This window comes from Punica granatum, chromosome 3 (genome assembly GCF_007655135.1).
Source record: "Punica granatum isolate Tunisia-2019 chromosome 3, ASM765513v2, whole genome shotgun sequence".
NCBI classification, from domain to species: Eukaryota; Viridiplantae; Streptophyta; class Magnoliopsida; order Myrtales; family Lythraceae; genus Punica; species Punica granatum.
This window is the reverse complement of record NC_045129.1, coordinates 1,128,963-1,152,393: the sequence shown is the minus strand read 5'-3', so window position 1 is coordinate 1,152,393 and position 23,431 is coordinate 1,128,963. Positions and strand designations below refer to the sequence as shown.

Here is a 23,431-nt window from a genome sequence, read left to right as displayed (position 1 = left end):
CAACCTGGACGAGATCGAGAGGTTGCTGCTACAGGCGGATATCGTAAATGAGATGTTGGACCATGTATATTCTTCGTCTCGGTATATCTTTTCTTCTTTATATTATTATTATTTATTTATTTTAATCAAAATCTATTTTTTAATCTTCATTACGACTACAGTAATCTCATTGTGTAATATATTATTAATGATATATACTGATATTTCAAAAATCACAAAAAAAAAAAACCATACTTATTTTTAAAAAAATATATGACAATGCGTTTATGTGTTATGTTAATATCCAGTATAAGGAGTAAGGAAAAATATATATATATATATATATATATAATACTGCGCTCAAATACAATTTAAATATTGAACTTATATTGTTTGATGTCATTTTCAATATAAGTGACACTCTAATAAAACATGGCTTCAGGATCTTAGATCTGCCCCTGCCTGAATCAGAGGTGGCCGGCGACGGCTCCACCTCCACCTCCCCCTCTCCATCTCCCTTTCCCTCTCCGGCTTTCCAGTATTCGTGCTTTCATTTTTTTTTTTAATTTCTTTTTTCCTTAATTTTCCCTTTGCCAAAATCTTTCTTTTTTTCATCTTTTTTGGTCTATTATATATATATATATATATATTTGCTGATGTGGCGATAGGGCCCACATAAATTGCCGCTTATTTTGACGGTAATAGCAACGGCAGGGATGACATTTGCCTTCACCTGTAGTTAAAGTAGTAAATGTTCCAAATAAATAGTTTCATGGGATAAAAGTGCCCCGCCTTCATAGTTTGGGAGGGAAAAAGGCAACTTCCCCGTGATAAAAGTCGGCATAGACTTGAAGAAATGTGCAAACCATGCGTTATTTAAGTTATTTACCCGTTTATATATATATACATAGTATAACATTTGTGCCGAGTTATTTGCATAAACTAAGGGCCCCTAAGTGTATTGCCTTAGCGTGCACGACTACTGGCGATTTGAACGAATTAAATGGCCTTTATGTATATATATCCGCTATGAAATTGTTAGGATGTTTTGAAAGAAGAGAATATGCACACGTCAAATGAGTTATTACATAGCGATAATATTCATTAATACGAACCAACAGTTGTAACGGTTAATTAGTAATGTGAATTCATAATGATTAGTCGGGATAAGAATCATGCGATGAAAACTGTAATGCATGGATTTTAGATTTAATTTCGCCCTACCATGCCTAACTTTTAGCTGATGTAATTAAGTATTGATTATGGGGAATCACTCTATGACTAAAACTAACGGTTATATCTTTATAGTTATTGACACATAATTTTCCAATTTAGCTCCCAAAAAAGAAAAGCAAGAAGAATTTGGAGCTTCTTCTTCATTATTACAATCTCTATACGTGCAAAGAATGCATGTCATTGCCGCCACGTGTTGCCCTCTCGTCCTCATACTCGCGGACGTACAATACAGTCCTCAAAAAGCTCATTTCCATATGCTGCAAGAACCACATAATTCAAATCCAAATCACAAGTGATTCATGTGCGTTTCGTCGATGAAGAGACCCGATTCATAACTCATGTCTAGCCTTGAACACCTGCACAATGGGAGATTGAGGGTGGTGTTCGATTTCCCTTTTCGACGCTCAAGTCAATATGAGCCGTGAATATTAAGAAAAACGATGAATTATTGATCAACCCTAAAAACACGTAAAGTGCATGTATTTATAGAGGTTTTGAGATAGATTGTGTTATCACTATGACGATATATTCGATATATTTTCGTATCACATACCTCGATATATTAGGAAATGTATCTTGTCGTTATAGGAAATTCATATAATAACTCTTACTGACAGATCCTCGCGAGTAGGCCTTGTTAGGAGGATTAGACATGTCTCGTGAATGATGGGATTGGACCTCGTTGGGCCTCGCCCGAGTCATTGGACCTTTCGGACCGTATCAGGTCGGAGCCTGAAATTATGTTCCCAACACCATATAAAGCCAATCTTATAATTCACGCAAGCATGCACTATATATTGGAGCATTTCATAGCTACACCTATTGGAAATCTTTTTTTGTTAATTATTCATCGTGCAATTATCTCGATTTTATTAATTATTCACGGAAATCTTTTTTTGTTTATATAATGCATCGCAAGTGGACATTTGTTTGACAGAATATTATTTTATTACTTACCATAACAATACAACATTTACGTCGACGGTGCCCTCATTGGACCAATAAAAGGTCATTATTCCACTTAAAATGCGCGCGCTTGCGTTAATCGACACACACCTATATACATACATGGATTGCTAATTCAGTACCAATGTCATATGACCTTAATATAGTCCGATCGACATCCATTTCTCCCGTATCGAAAATTTATTTATTTACCAATAATGATAAGTTTCGTCCATTTGTCCCTCCCTAAGCTAATTTAGCCCCCGCGGCCTTCCCTTCATCTTCCGTCTATATAAATTCGCATCCACGTCTCCCTATCCCTTGCATACATACATACATATATACAAACATTCACACACACCATCACCACCACAACCACACCTGCCTTCATCCCCTTTCTCACTCACTGTCACGCACATATTAATCGCATATCCACGCATCTGTGCTCTCGCTCTCTCCCTCTCCCTCTCGTCTCCTCGATTACACACGCACACAGTGCCTTCATCCATACAGCAGTAGGAGTCTTCATCAAGATCAGCCGGGACAGCTTCGCTTCTGCTCCGTGTCACCTGCCGCCGGAAGATTATTAGATTAAAAAAAAAAGGAAGGCACTGATCTGATCTGATCACGGCCATCTCTCCCCGCCTTGCTCTGTTTCTCTTCGACAGAGACCAAACTTAATTCCCGTTAAACGATCGAGGTGCATTTGCCTGCAGGAACGAAGCGTGAATGTCCTAATGGAGTCAGAAGGTGGCAAGAACAAGTCCAGTAGTAGTAGTAGTAGTAGTAACAGTACGAAGCTCCTCTCGGCTACCTTATCGAAGACATCCGCCCCAACGGTGGAATCGAGAAGTTCCGCTCAGCTACTTATTCCAACGTATGTTCATCTCCTTATATCACCCTATTGTTGTTGAATCCCGAACGAACAAAAGAAAACAATTAATCTCACCTTCGTAATTATTCTTCCTCTCATTGTTTTATTTCTTCTCTCCTTAATTTGTTGTTCTGTCCAGTGCGTGAGGAAGCCGACCTGATACGTCTCAGGCATCAATGTCTTCTTCTTCTTCTTCTTCTTCTTCTTCATGCTCTTCAATTCTTCGGCAGTAGAGTCGTCGTAGATTGGGATCTCCTTCCTTTTTCGTCCTTTCAACTTTCAAAAACCCCATTTCTTCTTCGCCAAGCAAACCTCTTCACATTATGACAGTCTCCCAGTCCCCGATCGGGTTTGAGGGCTTCGAGAAGCGACTCGAGATATCCTTCTCCCCGGCCCCGATCTTCTCCGCCCCGGAGGGATTGGGACTTCGTGCCCTCACCCGGGCCCAGCTCGACGTGATACTCGAGCCAGCCTGCTGCTCCATCGTGGCCCAGCTCTCCAATGATGATTTCGACTCGTACGTCCTGTCTGAGTCGAGCCTCTTTGTCTATCCATCGAGGGTCATCCTCAAGACGTGCGGGACGACCAAGCTGCTCCTGTCGATCCCTCCGATCCTCCGACTGGCCGAGTCGCTCGGACTCGGTGTCAGCTCAGTGAGTTACTCACGGGGCAGCTTCATCTTCCCCGAGCTCCAGCCGTCCCCGCACCGGAGCTTCACCGAGGAGGTGGCTGTCTTGAACGAGTACTTTGGGCACTTACGTGCCGCTGCTTATGTGATCGGCGATCCAAATCGGACGTGGCACGTTTACTCGGCTTCTAAGGAGGTATAGAATAATAATTAAAATTAAATAATAATGTTTTATCCACCGAAAAATTAATAATAATATATGTTTGGTTTCAATTTTATTCCAATATTTAAAACGTCTGTCCGTATTATTATTTGTTTATTATTAGATTGATTACTTATTATTTAGTTCATCCAACTAATTATTTTAATCTCAATCCTCTGTTGGGTCTAGAAATTTCTTATCATTGTGCAGCATCAATTAACTAATTAATGTCTTAGTTTATTCGGAAGGCCTGCATGAATCATACATGTCTCGGACCGAGCTAGATATTACGATGATGGATGTATAACGAGCTTTAGATTCCCAAAGAGATTAGTCAAGTTGTGATGAAGTTCATGGAATATGTGGCATTAGATTTGCCAAAATAGTGATAACATTTGGTAACGAAGTTAAGTTAAGTAGAATTTAATTTTTTTTTCAAATATAAAATTAAACTTAACTTAATTTAATTTTTCTCTTAATTCAATAATACAATTATTAATTTTTTTTATCTTTTTTTCTTTAAATTCTCTCTCATATTTTTTTTATTTATTATTTAAATTAATTTTTAATACTAAATTTTATAAACTATTCAACACTTTTTTCTCAATGCAACAACACAGTCACTACTTTTTTTTATATCTTTTTCTTCAAATTCTCACATACTTTTCCCAATTACTTTTGTTTTCATCTTCACAAATCAAATGAAAGCAAATTTAATTTCGTTACCAAACGCTATGTATATCTTTCATTGAAATGGAACAAATTCTCCATTAGCATCATTATTGGAAACTAATGAATGTACAAAGTAGAATTTTTGGGAATTTTGGCTAAGAAAAAAAAAGTAATTTACCATCAAAGGGTTCATTCCAGAAGTCAAAGGTTCCCATATAAGTGGCTTTATATTGGGAATTAATTATAATCGATTAATTTGATCCCTCTTAATTTTTGTCTGATCATATACTGTTGGCTTTATATATGCATCAATAGAAAAAGGAAGTGCGCGCATCGCCGTTTGATTGTGATCGGACGGGTGGAGTGACGGTGGAGATTTGCATGACGGGGCTGGAAAGGGACAAGGCGGCCGTGTTCTTCAAAACATCGGGCGATTACTCGGCACGGGATATGACAAAACTCTCCGGGATCTTCGACGTCATGCCGGGTCACGTGATCTGCGACTTTGACTTTGACCCCTGCGGATACTCCATGAACGGGATCGAGGGTAGGTCCTACTCTACCGTGCACGTGACCCCAGAGGATGGCTTCAGCTACGCTAGCTACGAGGCCAAGGGCTTCGACACCACTCGCGTGGGGCTGGACACGCTGGTGGGGCTCGTGGCTAGGTGCTTCGGCCCCTCCGAGTTCTCGGTTGCCATCACGTGCGGCAGTGGGGGCCTCCGCTGGGCCAGGGAATCCGATCATGTGGAAGGATACAGGTGCCAGAGTGTGGTCAGGCAGGAGCTCCAGGGCGGCGAGTGGGTCGTGTATAAGACCTACGAGCTGCTGTCGAGGGGCTGCGTGGTGCCCACTCCGGTTGCTCTGGCAGTGGCAAAGCATTGCCGGGAGGAGGAGGAGGATCGGGAGGCAGCAGCAGATGAGGGCCGCGTTGCTATGCTGCGAGTCAGTGTTAACTAGCTCCATTAATATTATATGCAGTTTCCTGTCATTGTGATTCTAAGACTAGTCCATATTAATGGCCATTACTATCATTTGAAATGCTCGGAATGTGTTTAGTTTTTAGTGTGATCACGTTCTTGTCTGTTGCACGATCGGCTATTCTCTCCATCCGGTCGGATATCATTGGTTTTATGTATGAGTTATGTGCCTAATAAATGGGTGGGACATTTGCATGGACATTTGATGCTTCTCGAGTATTGTGTTATATAGCAACACTTTCGCAAATTAGAATTTATCTATAGAAAGTTATTTAGTGCAATATATTCGATACCAGTTCGAAGAATTAAACAAACTTGGGAGTGAGATTGAACATATAGACTTAGAGAACCGAAAATTATTAGGTTTTTTCCCTGGAGATGGGCAGCATTCGTACGTACATATGTATGCTAAGGACGCACCGGAACAGATCGACGAGGACTAGGAGCAATCTGTCTGACAATGGTGCGTCGTGTGATCTGCTTGTGGGGCCCTCTGACACAAAACTCGGTACCGAGCTAGCTAGAGACCCCACCCCTGTAACAGGGGCCCACGTGTCCTCCTGACAAGTATGGAATACTGGCAGATGCTGAGCTTGAGCTAATGGATTTGAATATTGATGATGATGGTGGTGGTGGTGGTGGTGGTGGTGAGGTTCCTCATCTTCGGTCGGAAATCGGAATAGGTTCTCCTCCTTTTGCTTCCCTTCGTTCAAAATTTCAACAAAGGGGTAGGTCGGAAAGATGGAACAATGGGTTTAATAATCGCTGATCTAGATCGTTTTGGGATAAAAGTGTTCCCGCATCGAGTTATGCTCTCTTTTGATCTCATAATTCTTTGTTTTTCATTTTTTTTAACGTTATTTCCCGGATAAATAACTGAATAATTTCCCATGTGTTCTCCCCGTCTATCTTTTTGACTAAAGAATTGGCTAAAGAAAAAAGGAAAATGTTCTAGCCCTTAGGATGCAGCCTAAGCACAATAATAATAATAAGGTTATAGGGTTGAGATTAAAGATTCTCCCTACGGCTTATAAAGCCCTGTTTTGATTGAAAGACACTTAATTTTAACTTTAACTCAACACATTACATAAGAAAAATATACATTTCCAAGTTAAAAATTTTAACTTTAACTTTAATTCAACGCACTACACAATAAAAACACACATTTCCCAAGTCAAATTTATAATCACATCTCATTTATCATTTTTCACCATCAAAATCAAAATCAAAATTAAAATTACTTTAACTCTGAATCCAATCGCACAAAAAAAAAGTTCCACATTTGTTATTTATTGTGGTGAGGAATCTTTAGGCAAAATTACCTCCACTATGCAGTGCGAAAAAAATATATTAGTAAAAGTACTCAACTTATAACAAATAAAAGTACGATTTGTTAAGCACGTAAACCATGAGGCTATCATTTTCCTTGATTGCATATAGAAATCTATTGGTTTTTACTCACTATATGTCATCGGAAGGGAGAAGATCGGTTTAGGATGTCCTCAACCTCGAATATTAGAAATGCCTGCCGACTGGTGACTAACCTTTAATTAGCTAACCTTTTTAACTTCATATGTACGTACGGTTTCATACTATGTTCCCGTCCATGAAATTAGGGGCAGCAAGCAAAGCATGCAAGCCAACAACCAATGGCATGCAAGCGACCATGCATGCAATTGCATTGCATGACCGGGAATTAGGTGAAGGAATCACCGCATCTGTGCCCGGGTAGTTTGCTCATGTCATGTAGCTCTTCTTTCCCCCTCTAATGCCCCAAATCCATAATAAAGTCATCCTAGTCAAACTCTAGTATCACTTACTCCATGTATAAAGTGCGAATAATCTTTTTCGATGGATCTCAGGGCCCAATCCCCTTTACATGTAGAATTTCGGGGCACGTCAGTTGACACGCTTGTTTTATTGCGCCATTATATCATCGTTGATCTACACTGCTAGTAAGATCAACTCAACTTAAGGCTTACACGAGTCATGCAAAGCTCAAGGCACCTAGTTAGCTACACCTGTGAACCTTTATGGTCCAGTCTCGCCGAGCTCGATGTTGACTTGCTTGTCGGGAAAACTTGGTTCAAACTCAAAGGATCGGACCGAAATCGATAGCCATCGAGTCGAGTCTAAGGGGCTTGGGCTTGGCACTAGATCATCTCGATTGCGCCGTAGTTGGGCTGAGAAAATAGGACTGAAATCTTCTGTCCATTGCTGCCTTCCTCGAAAGCCCAACTAAATCTGGCCCAAAATTGATCAGATTGATTCTGGGCCTTTCAAGGTCCACAAATCCTATTCTCGAAACGTTTCTGGACGAAACTTCCTCGAAGCAGTGCAGCAGTGACGTTTTCCGTAGAACTGCATGCGGCGGGTGCAGAGACGGACTGCCATTTGATAGTCTCTCTCTCTCTATCTAAATAGTACACGCTCTGTCCACTTCCCGGTAAGTCTCCCTGATCGGCGCAGATGGCGGACTCCTTCCTCTCCGACAAATCGGCGAAGGTCTTTGTGGCCGGCCACCGAGGCCTGGTCGGCTCCGCCATCGTCCGCCGCCTCCGGCACCTGGGGTTCGCTAACCTCGTCCTTCGCACCCACGCCGAGCTCGACCTCACCCGCCAGTCCGACGTCGAGGCTTTCTTCGCCACCGAGAAGCCGCGGTTCGTCATCCTCGCCGCGGCTAAGGTCGGTGGGATCCACGCCAACAGCACCTACCCCGCTGATTTCATCTCCATCAACCTCCAGATTCAGACCAACGTGATAGATTCCGCTTACAAGCACGGGGTGAAGAAGCTGATCTTCTTGGGCTCGTCCTGCATTTACCCTAAGTTCGCCCCTCAGCCCATCCCCGAAGATGCTCTGCTCACGGCGCCTCTCGAGCCCACCAATGAGTGGTAATGCTGCTGCATCCAACCTACCCAAAAAAAAAAAAAATCGTCCCTTTTTTTTTTTTTTTTTTAAGCTCCTCTCCTCATTGGAAGGATAGCCTGATTTATTACGACGTCATGATTCAATTAGACTATGATTCTTCCCGGAAATTTTGAGCTTATGGATCCGTTGCCCATTAGAATGCCATTGTCATGCTTTGATTCGTATCGATTTCGTGACAGTTTGATTCTAAATGCTTCAGCCCTCATCCATTACCTCACGAAATCTGATCTTTGCTTCTGAAATATGAAGCTTTTAATCAAGTGGGTACCAAGTTCATCTGTGTCAGTGGTTTTCTCTGATCATCGTTGTCGGAATAAGCATCAAATTTCAAATAGTGTTGTCCACGCGTGACATTTTCGGGCTGTGTCATCGTAAATCTGTTTTGCTTAAGTTTATCACTAACACATAATACTGATCTTACTCTGGTTTTATTACAGAACAAATGTTTGTGCGTTGGCTCCGCTTAGTGTTTCGGTTTTCTTGTTTAGCTCGGCTTGAATCTTTCCATTATGTTATCCAAGCAAGTTACTTCATTTTGAGTTCCATCTGAACTCTGTTCTGTCTACTGATAGGTACGCTATAGCAAAAATTGCTGGGATCAAGATGTGCCAAGCATACCGGATACAGTATGTTTGGGACGCAATCTCTGGAATGCCCACGAACTTGTACGGTCCTTGCGACAATTTCCATCCTGAAAACTCCCACGTCCTGCCTGCACTGATGAGGAGGTTTCATGAGGCGAAGGTGAACGGAGCGAAGGAGGTAGTAGTGTGGGGCACCGGGAGCCCGCTCCGAGAGTTTTTGCACGTGGATGATCTAGCAGATGCGGTGGTCTTCCTGATGGAGAAGTACAGCGGGCTGAGCCACGTGAATGTTGGGAGCGGGAAGGAGGTGACTATCAAGGAGTTGGCCGAGCTGGTAAAGGAGGTGGTAGGATTCGAGGGCGAGCTCGTCTGGAACTCATCGAAGCCTGATGGGACTCCGAGGAAGCTCATGGACAGCTCGAAGCTCGCGGGTTTGGGTTGGACCCCAAAGATTTCCCTCAGGGACGGGCTCCGCGACACATACCAGTGGTACTTGGAGAATGTAAAGCAGTGATTGCAAATGGTCCGTGTTTACATCTGTATTACGTCATCTTTGGTCCATCATTTATTCTATTGCCTTCAGTTATTGATGCTGCAAGTCGTCTGTGTTTACATCTGTATTACGTCATCTTTGGTCCTTCATTTATTCTACTACCTTCAGTTATTGATGCTGCAGGAGAGGATCCGCTTGTTGTAATCGTTTTGATTCTGAAATTATTATCTGAACTGATGATTATTGTTTTCAGAACAATAAAGTCATGAGCCACTCAGATGTTTGTCACTTGTATATTAGTTCCATTTATATAATCTTCTCGGCTATGTCTCTTCCTTAACCTCTGATCAGATAGCACTCGACATCGGGATAACTTGAATAACTATACATTTGATCGAGTAGTTCGGGTCATGAAGTTATGACGTCGGATGTAATGTCATTTGGTTTCCTCTAATGGGCACTCTCAATAAATTCTACTAGACTATGTTGAGGCTATAGCTTTCTATATGAAGAAGAGGGAACTGGATGCTAAAATAATAGTATCGAGGTACGCATGTACAGGGGCTCGTGCAGGCCTTCCAATTTGACAAAACATAGCGTGGGTAGAGTAAATGAATGTGCAATGGGAGTTAATAAACCGATTCTGACCACCTACCTACCATCCCTAAATTATCCGACCTGTCTAAAATCTCTGATAACTTCTGCAACCGATCAATAATTGCAGGATAGTCGAGGTTTGATTGAATTTCGCCTCGAGAAGAAGGCATTGATCCGAAGATTTTCCGATCAAATTAATGGCTTGTTTGGTTTCATAGTAAAATTTTAAAATCCTACTCTAATTTAATTCTACTTACAACAAAATAAAATAACTTATACAAAGTCAAATGGTGGGCTCCATTTATACCACTCTTTTTCCACAACAAAACAAAATAATTCATACAAAATCAAAGGGTGAGCCTCATTTATACCACTCTTTTTCAAAATTAAAATCTGATTTTAAAATTATACTTTGAAACCAAACGCAGCGTAATACATTTTCCTTGGTAGACGATGGAACAGAGACAGGGCAAAGTTTCACGTGCAGCAAAGGAGCGCCAGCGCGGGAGGGAGAGAGGCTGCAGAGAGTGATGATGATAGAACAGTAACAAGGCAGTCACCCGCGGAGGGTTGAGGGGGAAAGGTAAGATAAGGGGGAAAGGGCTTTTGCCAAAGTTACGGGTTCGAATCGAATTATGCCTAACCGGAAGAAATTACCAGGGTTGCGTTTCGTCGATAATATGCATAACTCTATGAACCAGCCTCGGCAGTTATTATGTCTGCCATAATTGGACTTTAAGACAATAAAGGCCTGTTTGGATTAAGAGTTAAAAAACTTTAATTTTAACTTTAATTCAACACACTACACAACAAAAACACATATTTTCCAAATAAAAAATTTGAACTTTAACCGTAACTCAACACACTACACAACAAAAATATGCGTTTTACAAGTCAAATTTATAGTCACATCTCATTTGTCATTTTTTACAATCAAAATCAAAATCAAAGTTATTTTACTTCTGAAACCAAACGCACAATAAGAGTGCGTTTGGATTTAGAGTTGAGTTGAATTGAGTTTTGATTTTAATTGGTTTGTAACCAGTGTTATCAAACTCGGACCGGACCGGCCGGTTCGACCGGTCCGACCGGAAATCGGACACATGACCGGTCCGGTTCGCTTAAAACCGGAAATGCATAAAAAAACCGATGAACCCAAAAAACCGGCCGGTTTTTACATGAACCCATGGAACCCATTCGAACCGGCCGGTTCATGGGTTCAGAAATTTTAGGCGGAATCCGACCCGAACTCCTTGCATCTCGACCCGAAATTGAAGAAATCGGAAAGTAAAGCTTCAGATTTCAGAATGTAGATTGGAAAGAAATTGGAAACCCTAGTCCTCTTCTCTTCTTCTAGATCTCGAGTTCATCACTTCCTTATTCGATCTCGAGTTCATCACTTGCTGCTCTTCTTCATCAATCATCCAACAGACCGAGGAGTCCGACCTTCTCCTCTCCGTCGCCGCCGACACCCCTAACCTCCCTATCAATCTGTAAGGCCTTCGCTTCAGTGGTCTCCTACTTTTATTAAACTTTTGTAGCCTTTTGGATGTGTTCTGTTCTGTGTTCTGTGTGAAGGAAGAGTGGAAGATTGTGTTCTGTGTGAAGGAAGTGTCTCGGATGTGTTCTGTCATCTGTGTGAAAGAAGACTGAGTGCCTTGATTTAAATTTTTGCTTTTGATTATTTTGAGCGTGACGATCAATCTCAGCCTTTTACATCTTTTTTTTGCTGGATATTGAGCTTTTACATCCTATATACACAGAGACCATGCAATTGAACCTGGAGATATCTTATTATGAACCGGAAAATAAATTAAAATTCATAAAAGAGAAACATAAACATAAACATATGTCCAAGAATTTATATATATATATATATATATATATATATCATACTTACTATTATTTAAGAGAATTTTTCATATTGTAATTACTCATCTAATTTCTGAAGTCAGTTTTATTATAAACATCATTCTGTTATTATCCATCATTCTTTTATCATCTTCCTACTTAATAGAAAAACTAAAATATTTAATACAAAAAATAAATCTACGTTTCACATTTTCATTTGTGTTTATCCTATTGCTCATATTTCTGTTGGGAATTGAGTTTATTATATCATATCAATTGTATATTAGAAAGTAATCACGATCGAAACACACAGATACACACATATATATATACCCAATTATTTGATATGCTTCTTTTATAGGCCGTGCTATGCATTGCTAATTTTCTAGTATATGTCACTTGCGGAAATTTCTCTAAATGAATGTGTGGCTTAATCAAGAACAACGGGATATGTATATTCACACACCATAAAGTTATAAATGGTGGAGATCAATTTGATTCTTCTTCTTTTTTCATATAAAGCGTGATTTTGACTTGTTGGCAGATCTTTAGATAATTTCCTTCATGCAAATGATATAGTTCCAATAATGAGGAGAAAAAAAAAGCAAGGGGAAATAAATTCACCGAAAAATGGGGGGAAAAAAGAAGAACAAATAGAATTTTTATTGGAAAACCAATTGACTACAATCTCAGATGTGTCGGTTCAGGTTCAAAAACTGATTTTGCAAGTCTTTTCAATTCACTTACATTGTTCGTTTGAGGGGAATAATCTTAACTCGGCTTCCAATGTCATTTGATGCCGTGAGCTAGAGTTGCTGATTTCATCGTTCTCATCCTTTTGTACCGAGACACTGATCCATTTAAGCAAAAAAATTATTGCTTAGGCTGTAAGACCATTAGTATGGATCAATTTAATCTTCTTTTTTTTTTTCCTCCCAAATTTTATATCCCTAAAATTTTGCATGGTGGCTTCTTGTTGCTAAAGCATTGGTGGTTGGTTTTGACAATGTTGCCCTTTGCCCTCTATTGGTCTTTACTCTTTCGAGCTAGCACTTAGTTGACTATTTTCATGATAGGTTGTATATTGTCATAACTTCATATGTTCTTGATCGATGACAGTTGTGAATTTTTTGATCATTATAGGCTGCTAGCTATACAATGAATTCTACTGGTGCTAGCAACAGCAACTCACCCACTCCTACGTCACCTACTAGAGAATCCACTCCAAGTTCTTCGATACCAAAAGGCACTAATAGAGGAAAATCTGATCCGGCATGGGCACATTGCAAGGAAGTGCCGTCAGCAAGTGGAAGGAAGGGGCTGCTATGCTTGTATTGCTCAAAAGTTCTCTCCGGTGGTGGTATAAATCGGTTCAAACAACATTTGGCGGGATTAAAAGGGAATGCAGAGGCATGTCGGAAGGTACCAGATGCTGTTCGATTTAGAATGCAGGAACATCTGGTGGGGCATATTATGGAAAAGAAAAGGAAGCGCGATATGTTAGATGAGCAAAATCCATATGCTCCACTCTCCGAGCATGATGAGGAGATAGTAGAAATGACACATCTCCATTCAAAAGCAAAAGGAAAGGCAACTCAAGATACCCAATCAAAGGCAGCGCCGTCAAACAAGATGAAAATTAATTCGTACTTCGAACCGAGAACAACACCGGCAGCTCAAAGGACACTCAAGAGTGATGCTGCAGCTGAAGACAATATTTGTGGAAATTATGGTGGAGATTGGAGTGCATGGAATTGTTGATGATATTGACTGATTAGTTAGTTCTTGTTTGGTTTAATTTATCAACTTGTGATGGTGAACTATGACTTATCTTTATATTTTTTTGGACACATATTAATTATTATCTAATATATATTACCATTTTTATTTTTATTTTTTTGTATTTTATATTATTTTCTTAAAATAATATATATTTATTTATTTTAAAAATAAACAAGCGGTCCGACCCATCGAACCCCCGGTTGAACCTATGAACCCATGACCCCATGCCTCGACCGGTTCGATGTCCGGTCTGGTTCTGATAACACTGTTTGTAACGATTGTATTATTGAATTATGAGAAAAGTATGAAAAAGTAATAAATAGTTAAAAGAAAGTAATGATTGTGTTGTTGAATTGTGAAAAAGTAATGAATAGTTGAGAGAATTTAATATTAAAAATTGAATTGAATGGTTAAAAAAATTTTTAAAATGAAAAAAAGTAATGATTATGTTGTTGAATTGAAGATAAGTAGAGTTTAGTTTAGTTTAGTTGAAAATTTTTTAAAAAACAAACACACCCTAAGACCGCGACTTATTGAAATCGAAATTTGGTCCTCTATGATCTCCTCAGAAATTGATGGAAAAATCTAACGATGTGTTTAGATTTAGAATTAAGTGGAGTTGAGTTTTAATTTTAATTGGTTGTAATAATTGTGTTGTTGAATTATGAAAAAAAATGAAAAAAGTAATGAATAATTAAGAGAAAGTGATGATTGTGTTGTTAAATTGTTAAAAAAATAATAAATAGTTAAGAAAATTTAATATTAAAAATTGAATTGAGTATAATGGGATTGTACGTGGGTGTATATATGGGGCCCACCTTTTTTAATAGAAAGAGATTATTTTTATTGTGCAGTGAGTAGAGTTAAAGTTATAATTAAAATTTTAAAATTAGATTACAAAACCAAACGGAGTAAAGTTTGTAGGTAGTTGTTGGTTCTAGAGGTTCTGATTGATCTAGTACCACTTCTGGATCATGTCATAAACACCGACATACTCAAGAACAGCCGCATCATGAACTCACGTGTGCGAACATATCGTCCCATTTACAATGTAATGGAGCATAGAAGATCCCATTTGATAGTCTACGCAATTCCGTAGGGGGGGTGTAGATAAGAGTCAAACATAATTCTTTATTATCCTCGAACATGTTGAGGTTTTATTTAAGGAAATAATGGCTTCATTCCCAATCTACAATCAATGTCTGAGTAGATCCAAGCTGATGATAACCAGAAATGGTGGAGGGAGGAGGAAATGAGAAGCAAAGATGACTTCTTTTATGTGCTTCCAGTTCCACAACAATGGCATTTGGCAATTTAGAGACAATAGAAAATTAGAGAGAGAAATTTAAATAACAGAATTACAGATATAAAGATTGAGCCGTCCCCGCCAATATCATCATCACCAACACCGTCATCGCAGCATCAGAGCCAAACCTCCACAAGTCAAAAGAACAGTGGAAGAGGAAACTGTCTGTCTGTCTCCAAGATTTGACCTTTCTTGAAGCTGCGCAGTAGTGCGCTGCAAGGAGCTGCAGTGGGAGCCCCGTCCTACTCCAATGAAGCCCAAAGGCGCCATTGGGGAATCCCAAGTGGAGCTCATCAAGAACCCTAACATGTCACAGTTGCATCAAGAAATGGGGGCCCGCCCGCTTGGCTTCCCTGTGAGGAGAGGGCAGAGGCTTGAACTTGGTGGGTTTTGTCTGCCGGCATCGTCGCATTTGGAAGGGAAAGGAAGAGGGCAGAGCGAGTGAGAAGGAAGTGTGGAGTGATATGTCTTTGTTTTGTAAATGGGAAGAAGGAGAAGAAGAAGCAGCCGAGGATTTTGGCCGTTTTCCTGCTGAGAAGTTTCTGTTTGTGTCCGCGAGAGGGAGAGAGGGACGGAAAGTGGAGATGGTCTGTCCCAACTCTTAACGTAGTGAGGCCAAAGGAGAAATGGGGGAAGCAAGAAAATATGGGGATGAGTTATGGGCCCGCACTCAATCTTACACTTAAGATCTTGTAGTACCAAGTCATGAGGTACCGATTTCACGTTTTTCGCCAGTATTGCCCTGGGGTAAGTCGTGTTTCATCCCGTATCGATATTGCACGACTTCATCCTATCATCTTCCCATCACCGTACTTTGCGCAGCGAGTTACTCTAGTTTTACAATAGCGTTATAACTATTTTGGAGGATGTACTCTGAGGAATGCGTTTTCCCGTTATGTTTTCGTCGGCTATTGCTCTGTCCAAGGACTGGCACGGCAGATTAATCAATCTCACTGCACAAGATATGTCGAATACGGAGGGAATTCGTAAGAAAAGGAGGCAAAGGGGGATAAGGAAGCTAAAGCAACCTCTGTCTTTTTTTTATATTCTGATTCCTTGCCTCCCCTCCACTCTTCTCCCCCATGTTCCATCTCAGTCCACCTTTGATGATTCTTACTATGTTCTTCTGATGATGCCAAACATAAGAGGGAGTGTCCTGCCTTCGTATAGGGGAGACTGCTACGATCCGATCTCGTGTACATGGGAGTCCATTTGGGAATTTAATTATAAAGTGTCGCAAGTTTAAAAGAGAAATGCACTAGAGCATTGACACGAAAAGGATCGATATTTTCACAGTTCGGACTTGTATTATGATCGAGGCTTCAGTTGAGCCTTCCGATCATGACAACAAACCAAACCCGTAACCAAAACCACATTCACGACAGCTTCTTCACAGAACTTTTCTTCTTTGGTCCTTAATTCCATGGAAAGATGGGGTCTACTTTGACCTTCGGGTGAAAGCTTTTACACATTTTTTCGACTACAAGAAAGGTTTAAGAAATGAAAAATTAAATAAAGAGAACAAAAATCTAACTGCAAGGATTAAAGCCGAAAACTTTTTTATTTGTAGGTGAAAATATATGCTACCGTACCACACCTCATTTCTTGGTGGGTACATGTAATATATGTTCCAAGCTTCTTAACCTTTTGTCGTGGGACCACTCCGCTTAGGCTTTCTTTCCCTTCCTTCACAATGTTGGCTTTTGTCAAAATCGCCCCGGAATTCTCGCAATCCAATCCTCAAAAAAATAATGTATATATATGTATATGTATATTGCTTTTGAATTTGATCTCCATGATTGAGAATGATTTTCAATCAGGATGCTCGAAGTCCCACGTTGAGATGGTATAAGTACTATATCACCGAGTCGAAGCCTATCTGAATTGTTGGTATTATAAGTGAATCTCAACGCATATGAACCATTGCCCTCGTAAAGAAGTGCTACTTTGTCAAATCAGGTCATGAATAAGATCCACGAGATTACTCGAGCCTCTTCGGTTCAGCAAGCTCTAACTCAATAAAAATTCTGAATAACTGTACTCTCCCTCCGGAACAGAGTCAAGAATGGGGATTAAAGGCACACACTGGTACAAACAACTGCACCGTTGCACAATATAAGGGAACAAATAAATGGAGATTGATCCTAAACATTCTTTTCTTTTGTGTTTTCCACTTTCCGTTTTTCGACTTTTCTATTTGGCAGATTATTATTACCTTTGCTGAAATTTGTCCAGTGGCAAAGAGCAATGCACAACACGAATGGAATGATTCGGTCGATAAGATTTCAAATCATTCAGTTAAGACGGCAATGCAAGTGGCAGAAGTTCGCTTACGCTTCGAGGCCCAGCAGATCTCCAACTTGGCTATCTTTCTTTTGGTTCCTAGATACCCTTGGCAGTTTGTTGCACTGCAGTGGCACTTCACCTCAGGTCCAAATTGTACAAATCTGCAGACATCAAAACAAGTGGCGAACGATATGTCACCGTCCATTTCGCAACCTTAGTCAAATAGAGAACTTATGTTCTAACATCAGCAATGTGGGCAAGCATAAAACCAAAAGCCAAGTGCCCATGCATGTACTGTGAAATGGAACATATTCCTGCATATTCAATGACAGACTAAAAGGGTGCACAACAAAGAATCTACTGAAGCACAAAAACATTGTGACACTGACCTGTAATCGTATGTTAATGGCTCTCCAATCTTTATCAATCGAGCAGCAAAGACACCTACACGAGTCTCACCCTCAACTTGCCTGAAGAAGAGGGAAAAAAAAGTATCATCAGAGCACCATTCATTTGCCACTGCTATACCTTCTACAGACAGAAATTCCTTTACAAACACAACATACAATGATTACAGGTATAGCAGATTATAGAAGTTGCTCAGATGAATTCAATTAATGAACCGGAGCCCAAGGGAGCTCTCAGGGTACATTAATGGCACCTTCAAAGAAAACTAGAGGAAAAAAAATTCATAAAAATTCATGTGACAACAGAAAATGAGTTTAGCAGCCATATCATGTTCTAGGAGTTAAAGTACAATGCGAGATGGGGAAGTAAGGGGAAGCCGACCTCGTCAGAATTTTCGATGATATAGGTATGGCTCGCTAGCTCTAAAGACTGGAGGAAAGATGCAATAAATAATTAATTTGTAACAGCCTATTCCATCCTACAATTTTGAATAGCCTACGAGAGTGTATCAAGTATAGATGAGAATTTCTGGAAAGAACAAAGACAATGACACTGTAATTTCAACATGACCTAATAATATATATACAAAACTGCCCACAAATTTGAATGCTTGCCATAATCGAAGGAAATGAACTTACTGTATCTCGGTCTCTAAATATGATTCTGGGAATTCGATAAGCCACACCATGTATGGTACCATCATAAGGATTTTTGAGCAGCCAAAGTCATGTACAAGTATTTCTGATAAGCAAGGACTTATTCAATGAAACACACACGCAGATATATATATACACACACTGGAGAGACATTCACTCCTTTTGTTTTGTTTTGTTTTTGTTTTTTTCCCCAATTATGCAAGTAAATGCTAGGGTAAGTGGTAATATATCTGCGGGAAATAAAGATGAGCAAACTAACCATTTCTCGAGGAAACAATTGGGATCGCAACTGTGGTTTAGGAAACGTGAAAAATTTCCTTTGAAGGTTGCATCAATGGTGAAGTCTTTCCGTATCTCGCACATATAGAAATTCTTCTCACCTCTGTGTTTCATGTCCCAGAGCCTTTGCTCGCATAAAGCATCATCGATGACTGTAACATAGAGATGATAAAAGGAAGGATTTTAACAAGAAAAATATACAAACGAAAGAAAGCAATGCTACTTAGAAATACAATGTTTAAGGATGGCATTCATTTCTTTAGATCCTGCATTTTCATACGATACTATTGGATTATTGGAGCAGTAGAACTCTTGAATGAAGATCCCATATCCCAAACCAAGTAGAGAAATTGGCAATTGACTCACTAGCAAGTTATACCAACAGACAGAAGATCCATTCTAGCATAACATGCTAAGTAACTTTTTTTCTTGGGAGGAATACACATGGATCCAGAAAGGAAACTACCAAAAGAAAGGATCATGAGTTTCATTAGTCTGAAAATGCATACAGAACAACTTAATGGTAACCATCTCACAAAGAATATAGAATCTAAGAGTAGTTTATGACTTGGAATACATGCAGGGACTTGTAGGCAACCTACCTTCTCCAATATACTCTACTATAAATTCTCCTTTATTTATAGGTTCCGCTGCCTCTACTCCCCAACCACATAGCTCAGTCTGGCAGGAACGTGACATTCCTTGTCAGAAACAAAATGGTGGACAGATAACTCTGCGAAAGTCATATCATAGCCTGCACTGCCTAGAAAAGGAGGACATTTTACCTTTACTACTTTTATTTTCTTCTCCTTGCGAAATGGCCTGTTTGAGCAAGTTTCCGGGCAATGACAAGACTTTGAACAGCTTATACATTGAACTCTGTAAAGATTTGCATTTGTCAGCATCATAATCCATTGATGAAGGGCTATTAAGTAGTGTCTATGCAGTGCTTTGTCTTTCCCATCAAGGACACTTTCACGGTCTTGATACTTTCCCTTTTGACATTTTGGTAGTTTTGTAATAAGGATTATTAACGATCTCTCTACCTTCAGTGCTCCAAAGGGAACATGTTACAGTGCATTAACACCTCTTGTTAACTACCAAATTGTTGAGATCAAAGCTTTCTTGATGGATTGACATGAGAGATAGGAGTAAAGAGCAATCTCCCATATGCTTAAATACTTATGCCACTATACGGCACAATGAAATTATTGTAAGAGAAAATGCACTGTTTTTGTTAAAGATGACATTTAAGGATCGCAGAGGAGTTATAAAATCAGTCGGAGAAGGCCTCAGATGGCAACAAGGTTTTCAACAGATACCTGCAAACACAGTGGTCAGAGCATGAAGAACTGCAGCTTGTGCAACCGCTTCCATCATTTCCATATTCTCGCTTCTTCTTTACAAGGTAAATATCTACTAACAGTTAAGGCCAAGAATCTAGAACTCATCAAAATATAGATAGGATATAACTTTACTAATATCATGTAATAAAATAAAAATATTTTTTTTTCTTTTTGATTAAAAAGGAGATCCACGGGTCTAGTACAAGGAAATGAAAAGCTAAATAAAAGGGCAAAGGTAGTCTGATGAGATCGAACCTGAATCTCTTGATTACCGAGCGAAGGCGTGTGTAACAAAATATTTTGGACTAGATGGTAATGGCACAATTTGCAATCATGTTTCGTTGTTGTTACCCCTTGAGGATAAACAATGAAAGCTGAAGTAAATGCATAGGATACTTCGCCTGATGTGCATATATGGAGGTGGCTCCAGTTTGTTCTCTATCATATCTTTCAATGTTATGTCAAGCTTAAACTCCTCCTCATCATAAGGCAGAGGTAAGCGGCTGAATATTTCCTAAGATATGAAAGGCAACATAAGTCATTTATTGGACTTATAAATAAGCAAGAGAGAAACATAACATCTAAAAGAAAATGACACTGTCAAATTCTTTTGCTAGATATTGTCAGATTTCTAATTACAGAATATTGGGTCTGAGTTATAAAACTTGGCAAAGTATGAAATAAAATTAAACTATTATCTGATTGTGATTAGCATGTTGTAAAATAATTCTTGCAAACAATTCCAATCCTTTCTCAGACTGTCATAACCCTTCTCAAAACTTTTCCATGTCTACATCTTTATTTTACACCTCAAATCATGAATGTTGCTTTTGCAATATAATAAATAAAACTCATATCCAAGAAACACCAGTAGGTCTAACCTCTGCTTCTGTAGTTGAGACAGCAGGCTGCTCATTAAACAAACATATGAATCCTGTCAGCCAACCTAATCAATAAAGAATAGAATAAATAGAACTTCGAAAATAAGATGGTATTCTTCATGAAAGAAAATGCACTCTAAGGGCACATCTTTCATCGATAATGTCAACAGCAATCCTGCAGCATAGCTAATCTCGTCTAATAATAAGTCTCTGGACATGAAACATAACATCCAGAAAAGATGTCACTGGATCAATCAAGATGCAATGAAGCTCCTAAAGCATCTTACGTCAAAGCTCCTCCAGAACAACAATCACAAATTTGTACTAGTTTGAACAGATACTCTGAGACAATAAACCCAGTGATGAAACAAAGAAGAAATTGACCTTCTCAATCAATCGCCAATCATGAAGATGCCTCCAACAAACTGCTCGCCCAGGGTGATTCTTCAGATGCACCACCTTATTTGGCCAGGGAGCGCACTTATCATGAGATGCGATTGTACATCGCACACACCGCCAATGAGGTCTTAGCTTACACAAGAAGCATGCCTGCTCATAGATATCTCACACTCATCAAAGTGCATAACGACTAATGAGCATAATTAATTACAAGGAAAAGAGCTGTAAATAATGTCATATAAGGAAATATCAAGTATACAATCGAACTGGTCCCAAAGTAAAAAGAATCTCAAGAAAATTATCATCCCAAATTTGGAGTTGGCGAGGATAATTTACATGCTGGGGACACTTGAAATTCTTCGGAGTTGCTGCACCAAATCTTTGCTTTACGCATGAAAAGTGATAGGTCCCTTGGCAACCCTGGGAATTGCAGCGAAGTTCCTCACTGTAGTTGACGAAATGATTGCAAATGAGACATTTTTCCTGAAATAAATTAGAGTATTATATTTTAAGTAAATGCACAAGTCAATTAATGCTAGATTTACATAAAATTTGATGCGCTGCACGCTGCCTGTCCTACCAAGTATTTACGTGCTACAAAACCATGAAGGAAATGGAGAAATTATACAAGCAAGACGCCAATGCCGTCAACAAAAAGCATCGGAAAATGAAATTCTCATCCACCATCAATTAACTTAGGCCATTGTGAGCATCACCATATAGTTTACAGACACTTTAAGCATACCGATTATCTGCGAATAGAATTGAAACTACCTGAACAGATCATTGAAACGAGTCGGCACCACAGCTACACAGAACAATAGAATCTAATCCTTTCCCATAAACACTAGATTTATCCAAAAGCAAAGCAATTTTCTCTTTCTCATATGTCAACGTCAAACAGCAGCCGCAAAAGAAAGTAAAAAAAGAACCAACGAATGGATTACCATCTTCTTTGCACCAACTAGGAAAGGCAGGGCCGACCTCGATTGGAGCTCACTCGATTCCATCTTCCTCTTGACCGCCAGTTTCCTACCGTTAACAGCTCCATCAGAGGTCTGGTTCCTCGAAACACAGCTCCCATGGCCATTTTGCAGCGGGAGGACAGCTTCGGCAGCTGGAGCTAGGGTTTTGATCTCCGAACTCAGGGAAGCTGACTCCGGCAGTCCCAAGTGAGGGCAGCGAGAGATATTGAGCGACGACGAGAGAGAGGCGGGGTTCCCCAGGTCCGGCATGACTCCTAGATTCCGGTCGCAAGAGAGAAGAAGGAACTGACCGAGCGGCAGAGAGTTGCAGAGAGGCATTTGTCTGTGTGTGTGAAGGGGAAATTCATCTATGGAGGGAAAATTTGGCGGGAAAGAGTGAAACTTGTTTTTAGAAAATTTGCGAAACTTCGTTGTTCCTTTTATTGGAGAACTTCGAGAAAACTCTTTTTCCAGTTTCCGTTTTCCTTTTCTCCCGGAGGATGTATCGAATTCTAAACATAATCAATCATAGGGGCCTGAGCCTCGATCGGAACAGACATTATTATTACATGATCTCGGTCCAAGTAGGAGAAGAAGCAAAGGTCCAACAAAGCCTTTAGCTCGGTCTTGTAATTGGGTCTATTTTGGTCATTGATCTTGATCACGGTGACCTTCCTTGCTACATGCCCTGAAAGCAAATAGGAGACCCACAGAATAAATCGGGTCGTGTAAATTATTACGGGAATTTCCATATTTTGTTGGGATAGTCTTGTAATAGCAATGCTCATTACACTTTCCTCTACGAGCCGAAAATTGTAAGGATGAGTTGGAAGATGATGCCTAATCCATCCTTCTTAAGAATCTGTTACGTACTGAACCCAGCTGAAGTTGTCCATAAGATTTTCCTGTGGTCTTACGCACGTGCTCGTCCCCTTAACTAACATGTTGAATGCAATAGAAGATGAAGGTATGTTAGGCATAGAGTTTCTGGTCTAGAATCTAGCAAGTTAATAAAAAATACAAGTAACATGCATTATGAGAATATTAACATGTTTCTTTTTGCGATTAAGATAGTTTGTTGCCGTCTTGCAGAGCGAATGCAATAAGTCTAAGGCACAGATCGGTTTCGCCCAAACCTTTGCTCTTTTAAT

The 23,431-nt window shown here is 39.8% G+C and overlaps 3 protein-coding genes across 4 annotated transcripts; 2 read left to right on the top strand and 1 right to left on the bottom strand.

The window, feature by feature from the left end:
- The first annotated feature begins 2,372 nt into the window (after positions 1-2,372).
- Positions 2,373-5,715, top strand: LOC116199042 (S-adenosylmethionine decarboxylase proenzyme-like). The gene is made up of 3 exons (XM_031529332.1): positions 2,373-3,037; positions 3,174-3,858; positions 4,852-5,715. Exons 2-3 carry the CDS (start codon positions 3,358-3,360, stop codon positions 5,494-5,496), a joined length of 1,146 nt encoding a protein of 381 aa, XP_031385192.1. The 5' UTR covers positions 2,373-3,037; positions 3,174-3,357; the 3' UTR covers positions 5,497-5,715.
- Positions 5,716-7,882: 2,167 nt separating this feature from the next.
- Positions 7,883-9,818, top strand: LOC116201531 (GDP-L-fucose synthase 1-like). The gene is made up of 2 exons (XM_031532794.1): positions 7,883-8,410; positions 9,020-9,818. The coding sequence occupies exons 1-2, from the start codon at positions 7,986-7,988 to the stop codon at positions 9,543-9,545; spliced, it is 951 nt and encodes a 316-aa protein (XP_031388654.1). The 5' UTR covers positions 7,883-7,985; the 3' UTR covers positions 9,546-9,818.
- A 7,185-nt stretch (positions 9,819-17,003) lies between these two features.
- LOC116198865 (histone-lysine N-methyltransferase ASHR3) lies at positions 17,004-22,793 on the bottom strand. Of its 2 annotated transcripts, XR_004155410.1 has the most exons (12): positions 22,263-22,793; positions 21,652-21,798; positions 21,301-21,465; positions 20,917-20,943; positions 20,432-20,549; positions 20,012-20,105; positions 19,475-19,568; positions 19,292-19,370; positions 18,670-18,841; positions 18,393-18,495; positions 17,736-17,816; positions 17,448-17,507 (listed from the first exon to the last, which is right to left on the bottom strand). XR_004155410.1 is itself a non-coding variant. In XM_031529118.1 (11 exons), exons 1-11 carry the CDS (start codon positions 22,617-22,619, stop codon positions 17,351-17,353), a joined length of 1,491 nt encoding a protein of 496 aa, XP_031384978.1. In that variant the 5' UTR covers positions 22,620-22,789; the 3' UTR covers positions 17,004-17,350. The 2 variants fall into 2 exon arrangements, 1 of the variants encoding a protein (XP_031384978.1); XM_031529118.1 differs by lacking the exon at positions 18,393-18,495 and having other exon boundaries at positions 17,004-17,507; positions 22,263-22,789.
- Between the last annotated feature and the right edge of the window lie 638 nt (positions 22,794-23,431).